Source organism: Panthera uncia, assembly GCF_023721935.1.
Source record: "Panthera uncia isolate 11264 chromosome D3 unlocalized genomic scaffold, Puncia_PCG_1.0 HiC_scaffold_8, whole genome shotgun sequence".
NCBI classification, from domain to species: Eukaryota; Metazoa; Chordata; class Mammalia; order Carnivora; family Felidae; genus Panthera; species Panthera uncia.
In genome coordinates this window covers 47,076,286-47,098,705 of record NW_026057586.1, presented here as the reverse complement: position 1 = coordinate 47,098,705, position 22,420 = coordinate 47,076,286, and the positions used below count along the sequence as shown (strand labels likewise).

General features: G+C 41.9%; 1 protein-coding gene across 1 annotated transcript in view; it reads left to right on the top strand.

Moving 5' to 3' along the window:
- TTC39C (tetratricopeptide repeat domain 39C) overlaps positions 1-20,492 on the top strand; it is a 109,153-nt gene extending 88,661 nt beyond the window's left edge. The window contains exons 7-14 of the mRNA XM_049619621.1: positions 3,459-3,552; positions 6,424-6,531; positions 9,900-10,009; positions 11,033-11,156; positions 14,677-14,774; positions 16,106-16,210; positions 17,476-17,514; positions 18,185-20,492. Coding sequence (XP_049475578.1) covers positions 3,459-3,552; positions 6,424-6,531; positions 9,900-10,009; positions 11,033-11,156; positions 14,677-14,774; positions 16,106-16,210; positions 17,476-17,514; positions 18,185-18,274 — 768 coding nt within the window. The 3' untranslated portion in view covers positions 18,275-20,492. The remainder of the gene's footprint in view (positions 1-3,458; positions 3,553-6,423; positions 6,532-9,899; positions 10,010-11,032; positions 11,157-14,676; positions 14,775-16,105; positions 16,211-17,475; positions 17,515-18,184) is intronic.
- Positions 20,493-22,420: the final 1,928 nt, after the last annotated feature.

Sequence of the window (22,420 nt, the reverse complement as noted above, 5' to 3'; positions counted from 1 at the left end):
ACTTGACCTCCGATTCTGGGCTTCACGGCTATTTCACGCTAGCCCGTTTTCTGTATTCTCTTGAGCCCAGCGTATGTGTATTTCCTCAAAAAATTAGGCTGTGAATCAAGTATCAAATTGAGGATAATTCTCCTTTCTCTGCTCTGTTGTGAATATTAGAATTTATAATCCTAAAAACCCGTATTGGATTATTTTTATTTTAAATTATTTTGGTGAAAAAGGGGAAATCTGTTTTCACCATTTTAATGTCTGTTCATTGCAATTCCTTAATGAGTAATCAGGCCGGAACTAGCATTTATTTTGTAGTTATGCTTATTCTTGGAATAGTATCGCTAAGCTCCATAGTGGTCTCGTGTTCTGTCAGAGCGCTTCTAACAAACGGAAGGATCAGCGGTACTTTCTTCACAGTTTAATTTTGAAAGCAAGACCCTGTACTCACTTTCTAAGGCCATGTAACAAGCTTGGTGGCTTAAAACAGCAGACATTATTCTCACACAGCTCTGGAGGTCCAAAGTCCAGACTCTGTTTCACTGGCTGAAATCAAAGTGATCGGGGCTGCCCTCCCTCTGGAGGCCCAGAAGACCTTTTGTGGGCTCTGATGGTTCTTGCGCTTGTGGCTGTGCCTCCAGTCTGTGCCTTTGTGATTACGTCGCCTCCTCCCCTCTGCTTCCCTCACTTGTGATTGCATTTAGGTCCACCCTGATAATCCAGGATAATCTCCCCATCTCCAGGCTTTTAATGTAATGGGGCCTGGATGTGCCCTGCCTGAGGAAAGCTCGCTCTGGAGGCAGGCACAGCAGAGCAAATGCTAGTCTGCTGCTAGCTTGTTGACCTTGATCGAACTACTCCACCTCTTGGAACCTTTGTTTCTCCATCTGAAAATGGAACCGAATACATGGCGATCTCAGATTTTTGAAAGGGTTAAGGGAAACAATGTTCATTCAGATGGGTTTTTTTTCTTTTTGTCTCTCCTACACTTGCATTTAAAGCTTTGCTGTGATTTGTACCTCAAGCCGGTACCATCCTAGGCACTTAGTAGTTGCCCGGTAATTAGTGTTCACAAGTAGTTTTTGGTCTTCTGAAGGGCGGTGTGGCATTGCATTGTCCTGCAGCTGGAGACAGCTTGGTGGCAGTGGCTCATCCAGAAGTATTTTGTGTGGGACCACTGAGGGTCAGGAATTTAGCAAACTGAGGAGATGCCTGCAAAGCAGAATTGCCAGCACTGCGGTTTTGTGCAAACGGGCTAAATTGAGTGTGTGTGTGATGCGTGGAAAGAAGTGTTGATCCAGAAAGGGGAAGCGGGCGGTGTGATGAGCGTCCTGTGTACGCACACACATGCACACTGCATATGAGATCTTAAAAATTTTTGAAAATAATAATTATTATTTTTTTGCCTCTTTGGGACCTTGGTGGCTATGTGCTTACATCCAGTGTGAATGTCTGACAGGGTTGGGCCTGTCTCACATTCCTAAGAGGTTACCTCCAACTAGATGTTAACCTCCTCGAGAACAGGAGTCACTGGCGCGGGGATGTATGTCCTCTCTTCGCCTCCGTAGATGGTGCTAAGGGATTGAACACCACAGTCCGAACCGTCCTGGCCCAGTGAAGTGTTACTATGGGACGCGAATAGTTATTGATTCAGCCGAGGCCTTGGTTCACGAGTCATTTGGCTTACGATGTTCCTGAGTCACTGGCTGTCCTGAGGATCTCCCTGACTCATCTGTGTGGCATGCGGGTGTCCAAGAGGCCTCCTGCAGTGACCATGCATCACTAAAGGAGCCGAGATATGCGAAATGCCGCAGGCTCTCATTTGTGATCCTCCCTGCCCCTGCCTGGCTGTCTGTGGGGAGAAGAGGCAGTAGGGACCCCGAAAAGTTGGTGGCCAGGGATCAGCAGAACGGGCACAAAGGGGACCCCAGGGAGGGCTGAGTGTGGGGCAGCGGGCATGGAATGACACCTGCAGGGGCAGGGAAGGCCCCTGAGAGCAGGGCTGTGCCAAATTTGTAGGGCATTTAGGATTTGTATTTGTTAACACCTGTCTTTGCTGTATTTAGGATTGACTTGAACTCTTTTATGCTGTTGATGCTTTTTAGGTGCTTTTATCAGGTGCTCTGGTATGAGGTTGGCAGACTTTGAAAGGGCTCTTTAGTGGAAAGAAGCACTAAATGTATTTAATCAGGAGTGAGAACAGTCCTGGGAGAGTCTGCTGGACTCTGGACAGTACTAGATTAATGCAAAAGTCAGAAGTGAGTGTGGGTAGAGGAGAGGTGATGACCGGGAGCAATCAGACAGCATTTTAGGTACAGAATTGACCTAGGACTGTATGGCAGGCGGAGTGGGTCACAGAAGGGAGAGCGAGCTGAGGGCAGGATTAAAGGAGGCTTCACGCAGTCACTCAATACCGATGGGGGTCTTTCTGGCCTGGGGCGGGGCCAGACACACTCCCTTTTGTTGTCCTTTATTGCGCTTTGCAGATCTGGGGTTTTTTATGAATTGAAGGTTTGTGGCAACCCTCCGTGAAGTCTGTTGGCGCCATTTTTCCAGCAACATCTGCTCACTTCATGTCTCTGTCACATTTGGGTAATCCTGGCAATATTTTGAAGTTTTTTGTTATTGTTAATGGTGATCTGTGATTACAACTTGCCGAAAGCTCAGATGATGGCCAGCGTTTTTTAGCAATAAAGTATTTTTTAATTAAGATATGTGCGCTGTTTTTTGGGCATCATGCTATTGCACACTTAAACAACAGTATAGTAGGAGCGTAACTTTTGTATGCACTGGGAAACCGGAAAATTCCTCTGACCCGCATTGTTGCAGTATTTGCAGTACTGGGGGCGTGAAACCAAACCTGTAGTTATCTCTAATATATGCCTGTTGTATACACAGGAGGGTGAAGTCTAGACCCTGTCCTTGCAGGACCTCTCTGGTAACCAGGGGCTGGATTAGCAGTTACAGTGGAGCAAGTCCTTTGTATGGTCCAAGTCTGAAAAGTATGCTGTAGGAGAAGGCGTGAGCAAGCCCTCAGTGGGGGCATCTCCCGCCAGAGCAAAAGAAGTGTTTTGTGCCTAGCCAGGTTCATCTCACAACTGAGACAAATTGGAACGTTCCAGAAATCTTAAATTTTTTTTTTTAATGTTTTTTTTTGAGGGCGGTGGGGGAAGGAGAGAATGAGTAGGGAGAGGCAGAGAGAGAGGGAGACAGAATCTGAAGCAGGCTCCAGGCTCCAAGCTGTCAGCACAGAGAGGTCGATGCGGGACTCAAGCCCTCCAACTGTGAGATCAGGACCAGAGCCGAAGTTGGATGCTTAACTGACGGAGTCACCCAGGCGCCCCCAGAAATCTCTAAATTGTTTAATCTGTTTAAAATGACTGTTAAGGAAGAAGACATATTGGAATGGAAAGGATTGTAATGTTCATGGCAGCTCTTAGCCAGTAACTCTGTTTTCATTCTTTCCTCAGTGTCAAATCAACAGTGCCTTGACTTCTTTCCATACTGCTTTGGAACTTGCGATAGATCAGAGAGAGATCCAGCATGTCTGTCTGTATGAAATCGGTAAATATGAAATGTCTGTCCAGCTTCTTGTCACGACCTGGCATTCATGCATTCTGCTTGTGTCCGGCTGGATGTCTAGCTTCCTGTCACAAGTCTTCATTCTTGTGCACGTTTGCATTATTAATGCTGTTCAGTTTGTATCTTCTGTAAAATACTTGCTGCCATTTATGGTAAGACTTTGTCATCAGAGCACAAGGGGTGATAACTTATCTCCGTGATTGTCATTACTGCGTTAGTTTACTCTTTAGAACATTTGATTTTAGGATAATAGGTCCTGTGAAAAGAATTGACTAAAACTCATTTGTAAATAACCTTACCGGACTGTACATTGGAATCCAAAACTAAGTTTTCCTCCCTCACAGTGGTGTTTACCTGAAAAGAAAAATACAGCGTGGGAGAGAGTTGGGCACATTGACCCCAATCCCAGCCCTTCTGCCGACTAGCTCAAAGACCTGGGACAAACGGTTTAAGACTCATGGTTGTCATGAGTGTTCGGGTGCCTGCCCTCAGTGGTTGTGAGATTTAGATGCAGTAGGAACGAGTGTCAGGTGGGGCTCCTGGTCCTCAGAACACCCTCCACATGTGTTAGCTTCCTTCCTTCTGCTCGCCTCCCTCCTGCAGACACATTTATAAACAGACATGGAAATACTTACTTGCTTACAGCTTTCTCCCTCTTCCCCAAAGCTGTTACTCAGTTTTTTGCTGACTGCACTAAATTCTGTCCTGTTTACCCTAGTAATTCCACAGTCCTTTTTTGTAGCAGGTGCTCTGTCTTGCGGAGGAGAATCCATACAAGTTTGGGTTTGAAATAATGACACGTTGTAATAAGGGCTTCATATTTGTTAGGGTTTCAGCCCAGTAGGGCAAGGTCACATCATACAGCACCTAGAAAGGGAATGAGGGGGCCAGGGTGAGGAGAAATAATGAGGCAGTGATGGAATCAACAGGAAGACTGGAACTCTAAGGCCCCCTGCAGAGAGAAAAGGACAAATGGGGGGTGCACAGGAGGCATTTGACACCTGTCAGGTTGGGACCCTGGGATGCTTGCCACTTGCTGATACGCTGTGGACATAGTTGTCTTCCTGAATAACTTTAAATCTTTTAAAAAAAATTTTTTTAATGTTTATTTTTGAGAGAGAGAGACAGAGACAGAACACAAGTGGGGGAGGGGCAGAGAGAGGGGGAGACACAGAATCTGAAGCAGGCTCCAGGCTCTGGGCTATCAGCACAGAGCCTGACGCGGGGCTCGAACCCATGAGCTGTGAGATCATGACATGAGTTGAAGTCAGACGCTCAACTGTCTGAGCCACCCAGGTGCCTCTAAATCTTTTTAAAGAGAAGTACAAACTAAAAGACTGGGCACTTCCTAGTGAAACAGTATTGTGTTTTAAATACCTGTTATGGGTTAGGGAAAAGAGATGAGGTATAATCCAGTGGAAAAAATATTTGTATATGATACAAACCCTGCTGGAGCTCTGGGTAGTAGCCATAATGTAGGATGGAATGTATTTCAAAGAACTTGAATTAAGGCCTAGATTTGGTGGCCTTTTTTTCGTTCTTAAGATACTGCTTTCTTTTTTTTCTTCCACTTATTGAGATATAATCGACATATACTGTATTCAAGTTGTATGCCCTAACGATTTGATATGTGCATGTATTGCACAATGATTATGATGGCCTCTTTTTTTGGTGCAGCATTTTCAGGTCTGTGGCAGTGTGGAGGGTTAGAGCTGAAGGAAGCTTGGAAATCATCACAGCCTAACCCTGAGGCCTATTAGCAAGGTTAACCCAAGAAAAAGAAGCCCAGTTGTAACTCAGCTTCTGATTCAGATTCATTGGCACCTCTACATATTTTGCACTTAATTCCCATCTTACAGGATGGACATTGTCAGCCCCGATTTTTACTGTCCTAGGTCTACTTCTCCTATCCCATAGAATTGACACTGGATTTTCTGGAAGTGTGGATCTCTCTCATCCCTGTACTAAAAAGGCAGGTCCAAGATGGCACAAGTACTTCACGACAAGCAGATATAGCAGGAGGTAGATAGCAGAGAGCAGTGGCCTTGAGTCCTTAGCAGTTCCCTCTAAGCTCTGTGGCCTTGAGCAAGTCTCACCCACCTCTCTGTGCCTTAGATTTTCTCCTTGGTAAAATGAGAACACCGTCCGCCACCTTAGCAAGCCTCTAGTAGAATTAGAAGTACGCCAGGTGCCCAGGCACACAGGGGGATGTGGCAATGGCAGGTACTGTTGTAAAAATGAGGGTAGAATTCCCTGCATTTTTGTGGCTGCCACTTCTTCCCAGAATGCTTGTCTCCTGGTGCTTTGATCTGGGAAAGAGGGGGTTCTTTCTCAGCTCTGCTGCCAACCTGGGGAGGGGCGGGGGGGGGGGGGAGTACTTAATCTCTAACTGGCTTGTTGTCTCTACTTCTCACAAGGGTTCGAGAATTAATAATCATTAAGGAGCACCCGGGTGCTTGAAGACTGTTTGAGATCCTCACTATGTATATAATCTAACAGTAGTCCTTCCTTTTCTGTGTCTGTGCCTGCTCTTGGAGAAGTACTCCTGTACTTAGATTAATCTCACCACCCAAATTGGAGTGTAGGATACAAATTAGGGTGTTTTCATGGAAATCTTTATGTCATTCTGTGTACTGCTTCCATACTGCTTAATGGGTTGTGAAGTCAGAAGTGCTGTCTTGCCTTATGCAAAATGTCACATTGAAAATACTTAAGAGAAAAAAGTCTTCAGGTTTTCAGGTAGTGTGCATGTGGCACTGAGACAAAGATGGTCAGCTGTATCAGATTCCTAGCTTAAAGACAGGATATGAATCATGACTTTGGGGTCCCATACTAAAAATATTTCTTTCATAGGTTGGTGCAGCATGATAGAGCTGAATTTCAAGGATGCATTTGATTCCTTTGAGAGGCTGAAAAATGAGTCCAGGTGGTCCCAGTGCTATTACGCCTATTTAACTGCAGGTGAGTAGCTTATTTCTGTGGTGAGTTCACCACACACATTGGCGGATGGGAGGGAGATGTCAAGAAGACGTGGGGTTCTCCTTCCTCTCCTTCCTTTTCCGTAGCATGTTAATGTTCTGTGCTACCTAGTCACCCAGCGGTGACTGACTCAGTCCTGCACAGCAGCTCCCCCTTTCTGCTGGTTTGGTCATAGGCTCTGTTTTGAAAACGCTTATTGTGAGGGTTTCTGTGTATTTTGCCCTAAGCAGCCTCAGCCTACCCTTAACTCCTATCCTTTACTTTCTACAATATGGTTTTTAGTTTTTAAGAATTTAAATATTTTTTAAGGAATTTAACATGTCTTTTAAATTGTGTTAATATTTTTGTTTGGATCACTAGTGCCCTGGTTACAAAGTTGCATTTGAGTAGTCTGCTCCAACCTTGTTTTACTTATTAAAACCTTCTTAAATTTACAGTGTAATTTTGTAGAACATGAGGTATTTGAACACTGCCTATCATTTAGCAGAGACCGCTTGTCATTGCTGATATGAGTAAGAGTGCATGTTTTGGCCTCCTCTCAGGAGATAAAGATATGCTGCCACCTGGTGGAGAAAGGGATGTCTTTGCCCTGAGATGCATAAAGTGCCGTCGTGCCATCATGATGTACACTTGCAGAGGTGGAAATTAAAGAAAAGTACCAAGTGGCTGTGCATTTTCTGCTTCTGATAAACTCTCCTTACATGGCCATATAAGTGATTCTTTAAAATTCAGACATAATTTTAAATCTCTCATTTCCCTGAATATTTGCGTTTAATGAAGGATTTCCTGTTATTCCAGTCCCCTAACTGATCTGTTTAAGAGAATTAACAGTGGCAAGTGTGCATATCCTGGATGTTCTAAAACTGTGGTTCATTTTGAGTCAACATGAAAGCTCTTTATACCTACACTCTTGACTACAGTCCCCCTAGGGCATCCATTTTTGTATGGCTCTGTAGCTTAGGTTTGAATAGGATTATTTTCAGTATAGTGGTGAATATACTTTGTCTCACACCTTAAGAGTTGTTTTACAGGGGCACCTCGGTGGTTCAGTCAGTTGAGCATCCGACTTCAGCTCAGGTCATGATCTCGCGGTCTGTGGGTTCAAGCCCCGCATCAGGCTCTGTGCTGACAGCTCAGAGCCTGGAGCCTGCTTCAGATTCTGTGTCTCCCTCTCTCTCTTTCTCTCTCTCTCTCTCTCTCTGCCCCTCCCCTGCTCATGCTCTGTCTTTCTCTCTGTCAAAACTAAAATAAACATAAAAAAAAAAGTTGTTTTATAGAACCCACAGGCATCTCCGATGAAAGTACCAGCTATTTCCTGAGTAGCCTCCGTGTGCCCAACATGTTGAATGCATGAACTGAAAAGCAGAGGTCTTCACGACAGCACAGCCATCAGTTGTTAACATGTTATTGAGTCACATAGTCACTCGTGGGCAGCTGTTTCTTTTTTAATCTTTGTTGATCATGGAACACAAATAAATGTGCAACGCGGCTATATAGAGGAGTATTTTTTCTCCAAATATTGGAAATCCCAGGACTATACCAGTTTGTGGGAGCTGATAAAGCACGAAAGACTAGTCTCTGCCTTTGCAAGGGGATTTTGTGCAGATGGTAAGAGGTGTCAGGAGCTCCACTACAAAGCATACACAGGAAGGGGACGATCACTTCTGTCAAGCTATCTGCCATCTCGCAGGAGCTGCCATTTGAATTGGCTCTGAAGGACAGGTACATGTCGACAGGCAGATGGATGTTCAGGGACCAGAAACACTGCCACCAGGGACTTAGTTTCCTGTACTGTTCAATTGTCATAAAATCCACATGATGTAAAATCTGCCATTTTCACCATTTTTGAGTTCAGTGGCATAGTGTGCATGTACACGGTTATGCAGCCATCACCACCATCTGTCCCTTTTTTAAACTATGTGACTAAGAAAGTTACAGATTGTCGGAGAAGGATGTCAGACTAGATGCAGCAGACATTACTCCTTTTTCATTTGCTTACTGGGTGACCTTAGGCAAGTCTTTTAACTTTCTTGGACCTTTACATTCTCTGATCTATAGCCTGATGGGGTTGGTATACAAAACAATCACTGCATTTCCTTCTGTTTTTGAGATGCCAAAGCTGCAGGAGATGAGGTCATTTTGGATGAATTCATACCCTGTCCTTTTGACCAGGGCCGCTTTCCTAACGGAATGTGGTTGCCTCTCCCTTGAACATTCAGCTTAATCCCTCATGCTCCCAGCAGAAAATCTTCTGCTTCTCCCATCACCTTGACATCCACAGCCTTCTCTGAGTCTTGGTGTCTTTGCTTCTTCGGCCCTGCTGACAGGTGTCATCCTGTGACATGCCGTGGCCCGGTGCTCTGCTTGACCACGCCCCAAAATGTGAATAGAGGACCACCTAGTTTTAGGGGCGCTCGAATAAAGGAGGAATTAGGAAATCAATGGACATTCCAGCTGGGGATTGAAAAATATGTGCCAAAGACAACATCTAAGAAAAAAAATTGATATAAATGAATTCAGTGCCATTGTAGTTGAGAAGAGTGGTTGGTAAAGTTGGTAAAGTTTCACCTTCAGAGATACAAAACGAAGCAAGTATGATTAAGTCTTTGCCTGGGGCTTGGGGTAGGATGAAGATTGTGTGCAGGCTGCCAAAATCTTACCATCCTCCAAGGCTCTCAGACTGACTCCTAGCTCCTGATCATTCCAGAAAGAAATGTTTCCTTTCTCTTCCTGAGGCTTTCCAAAAGCACTTTGGTTTTCCTACCCTCAAGGCTCTTATCAACATATACATTATAGCTATGGGACTATGTGTGTATCTTCTTTCTCCAGCTGAAATTTACGTTTCTTTAGGGTTAAAGCATGTGTTTTCTTCCATGTTCTTGCTGGTGGCTTGTAGGTGGTAGGTGGCCCACGAACATGTGTAAGATTAATTTCATGACTTTCTTTCCAGGCACAGAGAGGTACCCTCCATCCACCATGAAACTTCATGATCTTCTTGGCTCCTTATCATTCTTTCCTAGATTCCTTTTTATTCCACTTTCTGAGTATGTGGGCCTCAGCTAGACCACACTGTGCCAATAGCTGGGAATTTTGTCACGTCCAAGACTAGCGCCCAACGAGAGGACCAGGACCACGGTTTTCCTGTATGTCCCCACAAAACTCTGGGAACCCAAGGAAGTAGTTGTTGAGGCAGTGGTGTGACAATCAACAGGATGTTGTAGGCCTCTATGTAACACTTGCTCCCTGCAGTGTTTTTCTTTGGTAACGTTTTCCAAGTACCATCAGCCTGAGTGTCTTTCCGTGGCATTTTTCCCCTGATACTTAGGGAGTACAACAATGGTTTCTTGCAGTTTGTCAGGGAGCCACCGGTGACGTGGATGGGGCACAGATAGTGTTTAAAGAAGTTCAGAAGCTCTTCAAAAGGAAAAACAATCAGATTGAACAATTCTCAGTGAAAAAGGTACGTTGGAGCCTGTTGATCTGGTGTGTGTTTGTGACGGGCATTTGTAACCGACACCATCTTGGACAAGTTTTAGGAAATCCTAATCCAAGCCAGCGACTTACTTGCCAGTGCACTTTGCCACCGTGGAGAAAATTTACCCCCGTGGGCATACTTCTCTTTTGAATGGAAAGTGCTGGTTTTGCTGCACGTGACTAAAACAGCTGTTATTTCTTTGAGTGGGTAGACACATTACAGACCCTGTAGAGCTAATGAGCACATCTGGAAAGGGAAAGCACCTGTCTAAGGAGTTGGGTGGTTTCAGAAGCATCGAAATTGGCAGAATCTAGGCAAGAGATACAGACTATTGAGTCTCAATAATTTACTGAACACATCACATTTGGACCTTCTAAAAAATAAAAACATGCATCAAATGTACCAGTAGAAAGGCCCAGTACTGCAGGGACAAAGACCCTAATTTATTCTATACTTTTTAGGAAAAAAAGTTAGTGGAATCACTGTGGGTTACATGACAACTTGTCATATCCTGAATTTTCCATGATTTTAGTTTGTTACTAATGAATGAACATTTAGTGACTTAGCTTGAGTATAAACTGGATTATAATGTGGAATACCACTGAGGCCACTAGGACTAGATAAAAAATTAAAAAGTCAATAAAGCCGTAACTAAAATGCATCTAGTATTAATTACATCTTCCACGTAAGCCCATTCATTATTACTGGTCACCCAGCTTTTATAAATTCCTTGGATTTAAACTGAAATGAATCTACTTTTATCCTGTTTTCTGAATGCACCCTGGATCTTAACAGTAGATGGAGTTGAATAATGAATGAAAGGCATATCTATCATACGTTAAAGGTTAAAAAGCCAAAAATTTTTATATAGAGAGAAGTTCTCATTGTTAGCTTTGTTGGAGGGGGTTGTTGATGTCAGAGATGAACTGTGCATTTTTTAATGTCTCGAGTATGTTTTTATTTGAATTCGTTTTCCCAAACCCAGCGTGATCATTCTCACACTTGCAGGCAGAGAGGTTTCGGAAAGTAGCTCCCACCAGAGCATTGTGTATACTGGCCTCCATCGAAGTGTTATACCTGTGGAAAGCCCTCCCCAACTGCTCCTTCCCCAACCTGCAGAGGATGAGTCAAGGTAATAAAAAAACTCTACTCATCGGCCGGTTTCTTCGGTTTCCCGTTAGTGTTATCTGATTCAGAGAGTACAGATCTGCCATTCTTGGATTAGATGGTGGAGTGGTGAAGAACGCTCTGTTGCATATAGGTGACAGGTGTAGGCAGCACGGGAATGTGCGGACATGCTCACATCGTTGGCGGTGCGTGCTGAGGCGCAATGACTGCAAAGTGTTGCCGACTCTTATAGCCCTGGGGATTGCTGGATGCGTACGTTTTTTTCCCCCAGCAAAAGCCCTTTGTTTTATATAAGTTTGATTCACGTTTATTAAAATGAACAGGTAGTATCTGCTTCATTGAGTTTTGACAAATATATGCGTGCTGGCATCCACCACCACAATGAAGATCTAGAACATTTCTAACCGCCCCTGTAATTTCCCTTGGGCACCTTCTCGGTCAGTCCCCACCCCAAGGCAACCGCTGTTCTGATTTCTCTCTCCACAGATTACTTTCGCCTGTCCTTGAACTTCATAGAAGTTCAGACCGTGTGTACTTTTCATTGCTTGGCTTGGCTTCCTTTGTTCAGCATAGCACCTCTGGGAGTGATCCATGTTGTAGCCCGTATCAGTAGTTCGTTCCTTACACCTGCTGAGCGACACTTCACTGTGGGGCTAAATCTGTACCATGGTGTGTTTATCCTTTCTCCTGTTAACGGACGTTTGATTTGTTCCTGGTTTTTTTTAGCCATCATGAGTAAAGCTGCTACAAACATAAGTATACATCATAAGTGTACTTGTCTTTTGTGTAGACATCATATACTCATTTCTCTTGAGTAAATACCTAGGACTGTATTAGAAGCCTAGATTTTTGATTCATGTATTTTTGAAAAAAACATAGGGGGGGGCGCGTGTGTGGCTCAGTTGGTTGAGCGTCCCACTACGGTTCAGGTCATGATCTCACAGTCCATGAGTTCGAGCCCTGCACAGGGCTCTGTATTCACAGCTCAGAGCCTGGACCCTGCTTCGGATTGTGTGTCTCCCTCTCTCTCTGCCCCTCCCCTGCTTGCTCGCTCTCTCTCTCAAAAATAAATAAATACTAAAAAAACAAACAAACAAACAAAAAAAACCCAGGACCATAGGTTATGGTAATATAGCCTTCATAAAGTCATTTTTATTATAGCTATGGGAAAAGTTCACAGAGAATAAACAATCCCTGGTTGTTGATGCAAGTCTAGAATGTCTAGCAATGTCTAACTCTAAGGAACAATACAGAATTTTATTCTTTGTGATGCACAAATGTGAGACTGTGTAGAGAGAATTCAGACACAAATGCACATATAAAATAGGCTGTAATTGACAGGCATAGAAATGATTATCACTTAATGTGACTAAATATTCTCTGAATCCCCTTCCAGGTATCAAAATAAATAGCAATGATGTGGTCATGGAGAAAGGGAGGCTCTTGAGTAAACATGATATAATCCTTTAATATCTTTGTTAAATATTAGTGCAGTTTTGAGATCGATTAATTAGTTTCTGTCATTCCCCAGTGTTAAGCAGTAATGATCCAAATCTATTCAGCCATGTAGAGTACAGAGAAGATCTCTGTAGAGTAATAGTTCCAGAAAAAAACTGGTAGTGGATGAAAGCAATCAAATGCATTAAGTGCTGACCCAGCTTTGTGTATTCAGCTTCTCAGACCCCCCATCTGTAACTTCCTTCATCAGCAGATGTACTTGGATTCTTACAGTGCTCATCTTGTGGTTTCATTTGTAGCCCTTCCCCCACCCTGTGCACTGCATTCTTCCTCAGCATTTTATTTATTTATCCATTTATTTTTAAACATTTAAATGTTTATTTTTGAGGGGGAGCAAGGGGGAGCGAGAGAGAGGGAATGAGCACACAAGCAGGGGAGGAGCAGAGAGAGAAAGAGAGCACAGGCAGGAGAGGGAGACAGAGTCCGAGGTAGGCTTCTAGGCTGTGAGCTGTAAACACAGAGCCCAGTGCAGGGCTCGAACACGAGCTGTGAGATCATGACCTGAGCCAAAGTTGGGCACTTAACCAACCTACCCGCCCAGGTGCCCTTCTTCCTCTGCATTTTAAAAATATTTCTGTATATCCTCAACATAGTGCCCAGAGTGATCCTGTTAAATGAAGTCATGTTATTTTGGGCCTCAGAACCCTCTGTGGTTTCATATCATTTAAAGTAAATGCCCAAGTCCATTCAGTGGCCTACAGGGCTCTGATCTGTCCACCACTCTCCCCCCTCGTCCACCCCATTGCCTCTCACTGCTCCTCCTGCTTGCTCACCAGGCTCCAGCCACACTCACTTCACTGTTCTTGAACACACCAGGCACACGCTGGCTTCAGTGCCTTTGCACTTTCTCTTCTTTCTGTCTGCAAATGCGCTTCTGAACATCCATGTGGCTCCTTCACTCATTTCCTTCAGGTCTTTACTCAAATATCACCTTTTTATTGAGGCTTAAACCAGCCACAAACAAAGGTGTGTGTGTATATGTGTGTACATATGTATGTGTATCTATTTATAAAATCTTACCAAATCTCAGTATCTCTGTTGGTCCATAGAAACTGTTAACTTCCTTTCCTCCTCTGTTAGCTCCACTGTGTTTCCAATTTTCCACCCTTTTCATTTCCTTGGAAAAACTCCTGTAACATCCTCCAACATGTGTGCCCATCCTGCGTGGTAGATGGCAAGCTTCTTGAAGTGGAGGGGTCACGGCGGATGCCCCCTCAGTGATGAGTGCAGTGCATCAGTACAAACGTGGAAAGGTGCCCGCCATATGGCTTATGAAGTTAATATGATAGAATTTTTTAGAAGTATTTTTATAGAGTAGTTTTAGGTTCTTAGCAAAATTAAACAAAGTACTAGAGTTTCCACATACCACACCCCTCACTTCCCCATACACACAGCCTCCCCATCAACATTGCCACCCCTCCCACCCCCGTACTCACCCCCCCCCTCCTCACCCAGATGGATACATTTGTTACAGCCAGTGAACCAATGCTGACGCATCATTAGGGTTTAGTCATACATTAGAGTTCATTCTTTGTTTCATACATTCTGTGTGATTTGACAAGTACGAACTGACATGTAGCCACACTTAGAGGTAGTATCCTGCAGAATATTTCACTGCCCTAAAAATCCCCTGTCTTCCAGCTGTTCCTCCCTTCCTCTCCCTCCCCCAGACTTTTGGGAACTACCGCCTCCAGAGTTTTGCCTTTTCCAGAATGTCATATAGTTAGAATCCTGCACGTAGTATGTAGCCTTTGCAGATTGGTTTCTTGTTCCTACTAACAATATGATATAATTCCGAGTCCTCTGGATGCCCAGATGTTTGATATCTTTGCCTTTCTTTGAATAAGGGTATTCACTAATGGATGAGGAAAAGGAGCCTTCTGAGTTTCAGGGGGCAGGATTGTGAACTGAATATTCAGGTCACTGAATGATGAAATACTTAACTCATGATGTTTAAGAAATTAAGTGAATTATTATCCTTGCTGCTGTTTTCACTTCTCCTTAAGCTTGCCATGAAGTGGATGATTCATCTGTTGTTGGATTAAAGTATTTGCTTCTTGGTGCCATACACAAATGTCTGGGGAACTCAGAAGATGCTGTTCAGGTAAACCGTTAATGCTGTGGCCAAGGAACATAGACTGTGAAAGCCTGTATGTGTGCTTAGGAATAAGGACAATGGAAAAAGCATTCAACAAAACCAGACCTTTCGCCGCAGTGTGAGCTTAACCCTCTACCGATCCGTGTCCTCTCCTCTCAGATGCTGGAAGGTGCTGGTGGAGAATACTAGTTAGTAACGTGTAACTTCAGATTCTTACATTGCTTCTTTATACACAGGCTTTTCTTCTGGCAGGAGTTACTTATCAGAGATGACAGTCTCAGTTGGAGAAGGAGGAAATAAGGATGCAGACAGTTTTAAAGGAGCAAAATGAAGCCTCATAGCTAGATAAATCCCCAAGATGATCAGATATGTTAGCGTGCGTTCACTTTTCCTGTGTCTGTAACTGCAGATTACCAAAGCAACCCTGGAGGTAAAGTCTAGAAAAGTGTTAGCTTAAGATATTCTGTGTACATACTATATGGAAGAGAACCATTCATTATTTTCAAATATAGTTGGAATTTTTCTAAAGTTTTTGTGTCGTTGGATGTTTTGAAGTATATCCCAGTGTAATTTTGATTACTCTTTAAAAGAGTTCATGTACAGTAGTAGGGGACTTTGACTTTTAAATCCTAGAGTGTTGACATACTTTTATTTTATAATTTTAAATTTTTTTTTTTTAATTTTTTTTTTAACGTTTTATTTATTTTTGAGACAGGGAGAGACAGAGCGTGAATGGGGGAGGGGCAGAGAGAGAGGGAGACACAGAATCGGAAGCAGGCTCCAGGCTCTGAGCCATCAGCCCAGAGCCCAACGCGGGGCTCGAACTCACGGACCGCGAGATCGTGACCTGAGCCGAAGTCGGACGTTTAACCGACTGAGCCACTCAGGCGCCCCAATTTTAAATTACTTTTTCAGCACAGGGTCATGATAGTTATTACACAGCTCTGAGTAGCCTGCTTTAGATCACATACTTAAGTATCCGCAAGATACAGCCAAGATACGTGTCAGGAGTGGATTCTTGGCTTGTGTGCTTCCTGTTTTAAATATTGGTATGTTACTTTGAGATGCAGATCATGATGTTTTCCGCATTAAGATCAGTAGAGGCTAGGTTGTCAACTGGAAATAGAAGAAGCACAAATTGAGCTGACCGATGGGTAGCATAGCCTGGAGGCAAGCATGCAGCGGGCTTGTAGATATGGATGAGGTTGGGAAGAAATAAGGGTGCCAAAACAAACATCTAGAATACAGAGATAAGTCCCCCCTTCTGCCTCCTGAAGATGCGATGAACCTTAGGTGGGAAAATGAGTTAATTGTAGTAACTTTTGTATTACTTTCAGTTCTTTCAGCGCGCTGTTAAAGATGAGTTGTGTCGTCAGAATAACTTATACGTCCAGCCATATGCTTGCTATGAACTTGGCTGTCTTCTGTTAGACAAACCGGAGGTAAGGCCTCATATAGTTTAAATAACGTTCATCAGCAAAAATGCACAGGTGAGCAGGCACAAAGCATCCTTCATTTAAAGTCAGTGAATTGAACATGGTGGGTTTTTGGTTTTGTTTTCCTTGATTTCATGCAGGAAAAATCCAAGAAGTGAGTCATCCTCTTTTACTATGTTTACTGAGGCAGTTTCTTCTCTGGAATGAGCAGTATAAATGTACCTTTTTGGACAAAAACTCACTCGAGGGGAAAATCATTGCCTTTTTTAGAATGGTAGGATATGAAGTAGTACGGCTTATTCAGAAGAACACGGATTTGCATTCGGATTCTGACTCTGCCTTCACCTTAGTGTAGGAGGCTGGTTATGTTCCTGAACCATGTATCTTCCTCCTAATGTGTAAAACAGGATAAAAAATACCTGCCTTGCCAAGTGAATGGAGATTATGGTGAGAATAAATGAGGATGATGTGGTGATTGCTTTAAAAATTTCAGAATGCCATATAAATTTGACAGTTACATATTTAAGTATACTGGGGAAGTTTTGTTTTTAAATGAGTGGATTTGCTTGCTACCTTCTTTTAGAAACTCAGTTACATAATACTAGCTTTATGAGATTCTAATTTTTAGTAAGTTCATTATACTTTCAAATAAATAGGCTTTCTAAAATTAGAGCTAAATCAACAGAAATATGATTCAAGACTGACCCTTAAATATGTAGCCCATCTCGCCAAATACAGGCTTGTAATTGGTAAGTCATTTTAAATTCTAATTTTACCAAAGTAGAAAAGGCAAGTTTTGTCATTTTTTGTAGAAAACCCTAACACCATATTCTTTAGGAAAAGTTTTACTCTTAATATGGCCTTAAAATGTGTACTTAAAATATAACAAGCCTGGTCCATTTCTGGAAACGTGAAGCTGATGTTCTCAACCAGTAATGCATTCCAAAGTCTAACTTACTGATGTCAAGTAAACTTTTTAATGATCATCAGTTTTAGGTAGCTCCCTAAGATCTTAAGCTATAATAACTCTTCCAAGTTGTTAATCTCTTGTTGTATAATGAGGGTTATGCATAATTATTTAGTAATGCCTTAGTGTGAACTTAACAAGCATCATTAAAGAAAAATTGAGTGACTAAACTAGAATGAGCAGTTGACTCACCTCTGTGTCTACTGTGAATTGTTTTAATTAATCTATCCTGTTACAACATTTTCTGCTTGAGTATGTCCAAATATAGATATTAAAAGATATTATGTTTTTCTTACATTCATAGACTGTAGCAAGAGGCAGAACTCTACTTCTTCAAGCAAAGGTAAAAATACTGTATCTACCTTTTTCCAGGGCCCTTCTTACCCTCTGTTGTGTCCACTCGAGTCTGAATTCAAGAAGTTTTGTGAGATGATTGTTCTGATTGATATTTCTGGAAAGGAAAAGTAATAACTAATTGATTTGGTGAGCCCTTGATGTTTAAGTGAAATTACTAATATAAGAAACTCAATGAAATCGCCCATCCTGCTTTAAAAACACACTTCAGGGGAGGGGCACAGGGAGAGGGAGACACTGAATCTGAAGCAGGCTCCAGGCTCTGAGCTGTCAGCACAGAGCCTGACACGGGGCTCAAACTCACGAACTGTGAGATCATGACCTGAGCCAAAGTCGACTTAACCGACTGAGCCACCCAGGCACCCCCATAACTATAGTCTTGAATGAAGAATTTCTAATAGCAGGTTAGATTGAGCACAGTTCAAGACTACTATTTCAGGAATAACATGAAGACAATTTTCCAAAGACAGCATTAATGACATCCTCCTGGACATTTTAGAAATGAACCCAAAGTTTGAGGTTTGGGAAATAAAATTGAGTGGATGGGAAGCAGTGTGAGAGATTTTACTTGAGGAAGCACAAAATCGTGTGGCTTATGTTGCAGTGTTTCAGAAGGCTCAGTTCATAGAGTTCATAAATCTCCTTCTTTGGTCTTACAGGAGGATTTCTCTGGCTACGACTTTGAAAACAGATTGCATGTCCGCATCCATGCTGCTCTGGCCTCTCTGAGGGAACTGGTTCCTCAGTGATAGACTCGGACTTCCTGTTCTGTCCCTCCCTACCAGGTTCTGCACTTTAAAATGAAAGCAGAGGACACAGCTCTTCTGGAAGCCCGAAGACCGGCTTTTCTTCTGAAAACCACCTGTGCCAGGGACACATTTTCCCAGTTAGGCTGACATATTAAAGATCTCCTCTTTTAAACGTATAGCTAAAAAGTAATAATAATGAGGATACTAGTAATTATAACTAACCACCTGGGGAGAGGGTTAAGTGACCTTGTTCAAACATTTTAGTTTTGTGATTTATTATTTTTAAAATAAAAGCAAACTAAATATTCCACCTGTGATCTTCTAGGAACGCCTACCTTAAGCACACATCCGACTGCATATAACACTAGGAGGCACCTGTAAAATTATCAACAGTATTATGACATAGCATTTATATTGTGTTTTGAAAAAAAATAAAAGTGCTTTCTAGTGTTTTATTTTATCCTCTAACTTGTGAGTAACATAGCACAGATATTCTTATTCCCATTGTCTAGACAAACTCAGGCACAAAAAGGCTAATTGATCCCAATCAATTATTCCTGTTATCAGTGGAGCAGTGAATAGAACACAGATCTCTTGACCACAGACAGAATATTCTTGTAAAACAAAATGTGTTAATAACCCAGAATTTCATGTTTTCCTTATTAAAACACAAATGCGCTTCAGCTGAAGTTGTGTCATCAAAAATACTTATCTCCAGATCGTCTACAGAATGTTTCAAAGTAATGAACACTTTTTTCCTTTGAAAGCCAACCAAGTAGAAGCAAATATAGTTTTACAATCAAAAGTAGAACTGTTTTGCTAATTTATTAGAAAGCCTGGTCTATTGGCTAGATAAATAATACCTATATTTTAGGAGTTTCCTTATCTTTGTGATAAATTATCTCGTTACCAACTTTTGGAGGTCTTTTAACAAATTACTTGACAAGGTATTCTTAAATGAACATAGGTGATTGTTTTTTTTTCCCTCAGAATATTTGCTGGTGAAGGATTTGCTGGGCTATCTGTTGCCAGGATTTAATCATTGTCTCCTTAGCTCAGGTTATTCTATAAAAGGAGTTCAAAGTTAATTTTTAATCCTTCATTGCTAATTTTTGTTGTCATTTAATTCACCTCTTAGCTCAGTGCTGCACACCTTTGTTTTTGAAGAGTCTAAATACCTCAGTCACTTGAGAATTTCTGCCATAATTGTGTGCCTAACTTGGCTCAGGCTTAAGGTTAGATTTTTTAAAATTTATACTGTGCTAAAGAGAGTATCCTCTTGGGGTGTCATTTATTTACATATCATTGTAGCTGAAGCATGATCTCATATGATATTAATACTTTAATGTTTCTTTTCAAAATAAAACCTAGGAGGAGCAGCTAGGATGTTGACAGCTTTAACCTACTTCATCTGATTCTGAGGGAATGATAATTTCTTTGAAAGAAATAATTATTCCTCACCGACTTTGACTAAATTATATTCGTGATTCCTCACTTCCAAAGTGTTTTATTCACATGGACTCTTTCTGGTGTGAATCCTGCCTGGATTTTTGACGCTAGCCAGAGAGAAAAGATTGCTATCTTACATTCAGTGAATGAGCAGATGCAGAAGCCAAGTAGATGCTTTCTGAAGAAAACACTTGGTGTTTAAAAATATCGGAAGCCTAATTTCATGGAGGCTTAAGGGAAGAATATTATGAATTTGTGAAATCTGGCCCTAGCCATTTTGTCCTTGGCTATAGCATATGAGCCAGACTTTCCAGTTAGGGTTGTGGAGCATTCTGAACCCAAAGTTCTTGGTTCAGGTCATACTCACTTGAATTTTCAGTTCAAATATTGTTTGAACTATTATTCAGTATTCAAAGGTTACATGAAGCCCTGTACTTTAGGATTAAACAAAAACTATTCCTGCACTCACTGCTTTAAAAATTTATTTGTATCTCTCCAGAGAGATTTCAGGATTCAAATAAGTTTGTATTCAGTTCACTGACCACTTTAATAGTCAAAGAGTAGGTCTGTTTATAACTCTTCCTATGTTTGGTGCCGGATAGCCCCTGTGGTTTGTGTGTGTCAACAGGGCCGTAGAGTATGGAGAGTACCTCCCTACCTAATGGGGTAGGTAATGATTCTAAAGTCTCTAACAAAAACCACAGTGCAGGTATAGTACTATTAGACTGAAATCTGAGAACATTTTTGAGTTGAGTAATTCATAACATTTTCTGGCCTGCGTGCCATGATTTAACCAGCCTGTGAACTGTGATCTGCCTAGAAACTTAGCTTGGTGTGACTTGCTCTTTACCCCCTCGTGGATGAAGAAAATAATCCTATAACCAGAACAACTTGGATCTACGTGTGCTTTTTTATGTTGGCATCACTCCTTCCTCATTCCTATTTTGGAGGCTCTTAAATGGATCTTCTAATTTATGAGCGTCAAATGTATTTTTGTATTAGATTTGGCCTACGATGAGAGAAATCTCTAATGTATATGTACCCTGAACACATAATTTGTCACAGCTTGGAGGTATGGTCTAATGTGACATGTACCTTTGTGGTGTTAAAATATTTAAGATTTTTTTATTAGGTTAGGGTCTGATTTTAGCACATGATAGCTAAGTATTTGAGCAAGTGAAGTATTTCAGATGTCACAGATAACAAGGAATTGTTGAATATTGTGCAAGTCAATGATTATAGAGTTTGCACTCTTATGCTTCTGCCAACTAAAAGGACAGTGCATATTTGATTTTTAAAATAGACACACATGTGCGTGTGTGTGGGTATTCCTTTGCTGTATAACTTTCCTAGTTGATTGCTTCCTTAAGCAAATTGTGGTGGCAAGTATACACCTACGGATCTGAATCGATGCAGATACACATTGACAGTCACGATGTACTGTTTGGTGTTTCTTACATATTCTTGAATTTTGTTGGTGGTATATCTTGTAGAAAAAAAATTGTTAAGCTCATATCCTCCCCAGGAGATACATAATAGAGGGAGGAGACTTGGAAGCTAGGAAAGAGAAAAGGACAGCAAGGGCTTGGGAGCAGGAGACAGGAAAGTTGATCGATAAAAGATGTGTCTCTTCTTCACTAGAGTATAATTTGCCCAGTGCACATTATAATTGGCTTTCTTGTGAAAACCAGAAAGACTGAGCTCTAGCTCCCAGTTGACTTGGGTGAGCTCTGGGTTATGCTTTGTCCAGCCACAGGCCAGTTGGTTGCATATTTTAGTTGTACAAATGAAATTAGCCTTCCTTTGAGAATCTGACTCAGTAGCTATGAGGTAGGGTTTAGGAAGGCATTTTTAACAAGCTCCTAAAAATGATTCCAGTGCAGGTGGTTTAAAGCAACACTACCCTAGGTTATCATCTTTTGGTAAGTATTTAGTAAATCTGAGAGAAGAGCCAAACACAAACCAAACATATAGCAAGGTTATGCTCAGAGAGTGTATTATCATGGGGCCACTGAGGAAATGCTTCTAACCCATTGGCTTCCTAAAGTAGGAGATCCCTGAGTTTTAAAGGATGTAGTCAGGTGAAAATGATGGCTAGAAGAACATCTCAGGCCTTGGTCTTGATGAGCAAAGGCACAGAGGTGACAAACAGTATGTGTGTTCAGGCCAGTTTCGAGTCAGGTGGGAACGAAATAACATTTGAATTTTGCAGAGGTCACGCCAAGAGCCTTGAACTTCCATGAAGTAAGAATGGGGAGCAAGGAGAAATGCAAAGCAGAGTATCATTTTGCATTTAGATCCCTAGTGACTGAAAGGACAAGAAGAATATAAAACCACCTGAAATCATTAAGAGTTCTAGAAATCAAAGCAGTGAATAGTGGTTTGAAAATTTTTGGTTAAATGTTTTCACTGTAACAATTTGCCTCTCAGGGACTTGGACAAAAGAGTCATTGATGAAATGTGGAAAGAGGACATGCATTGCAGATATTCTGCACAGTACCTAAGACCTGTGTGTCCGAGGTGGCCTGCCAAGGTTAGGCTACAGAAGCATAAATAATTCCCAAAGATGCCATAAATGGGGTTTGTACTTGGGGGTTTTAGAAAGTTTCTATCTTTGATAGTTAAATATATTATGAACGAAACCACCAAAAATGGTTCATTTCACTTTTATCCACCAAAATGGGGCCAGGGACAAGT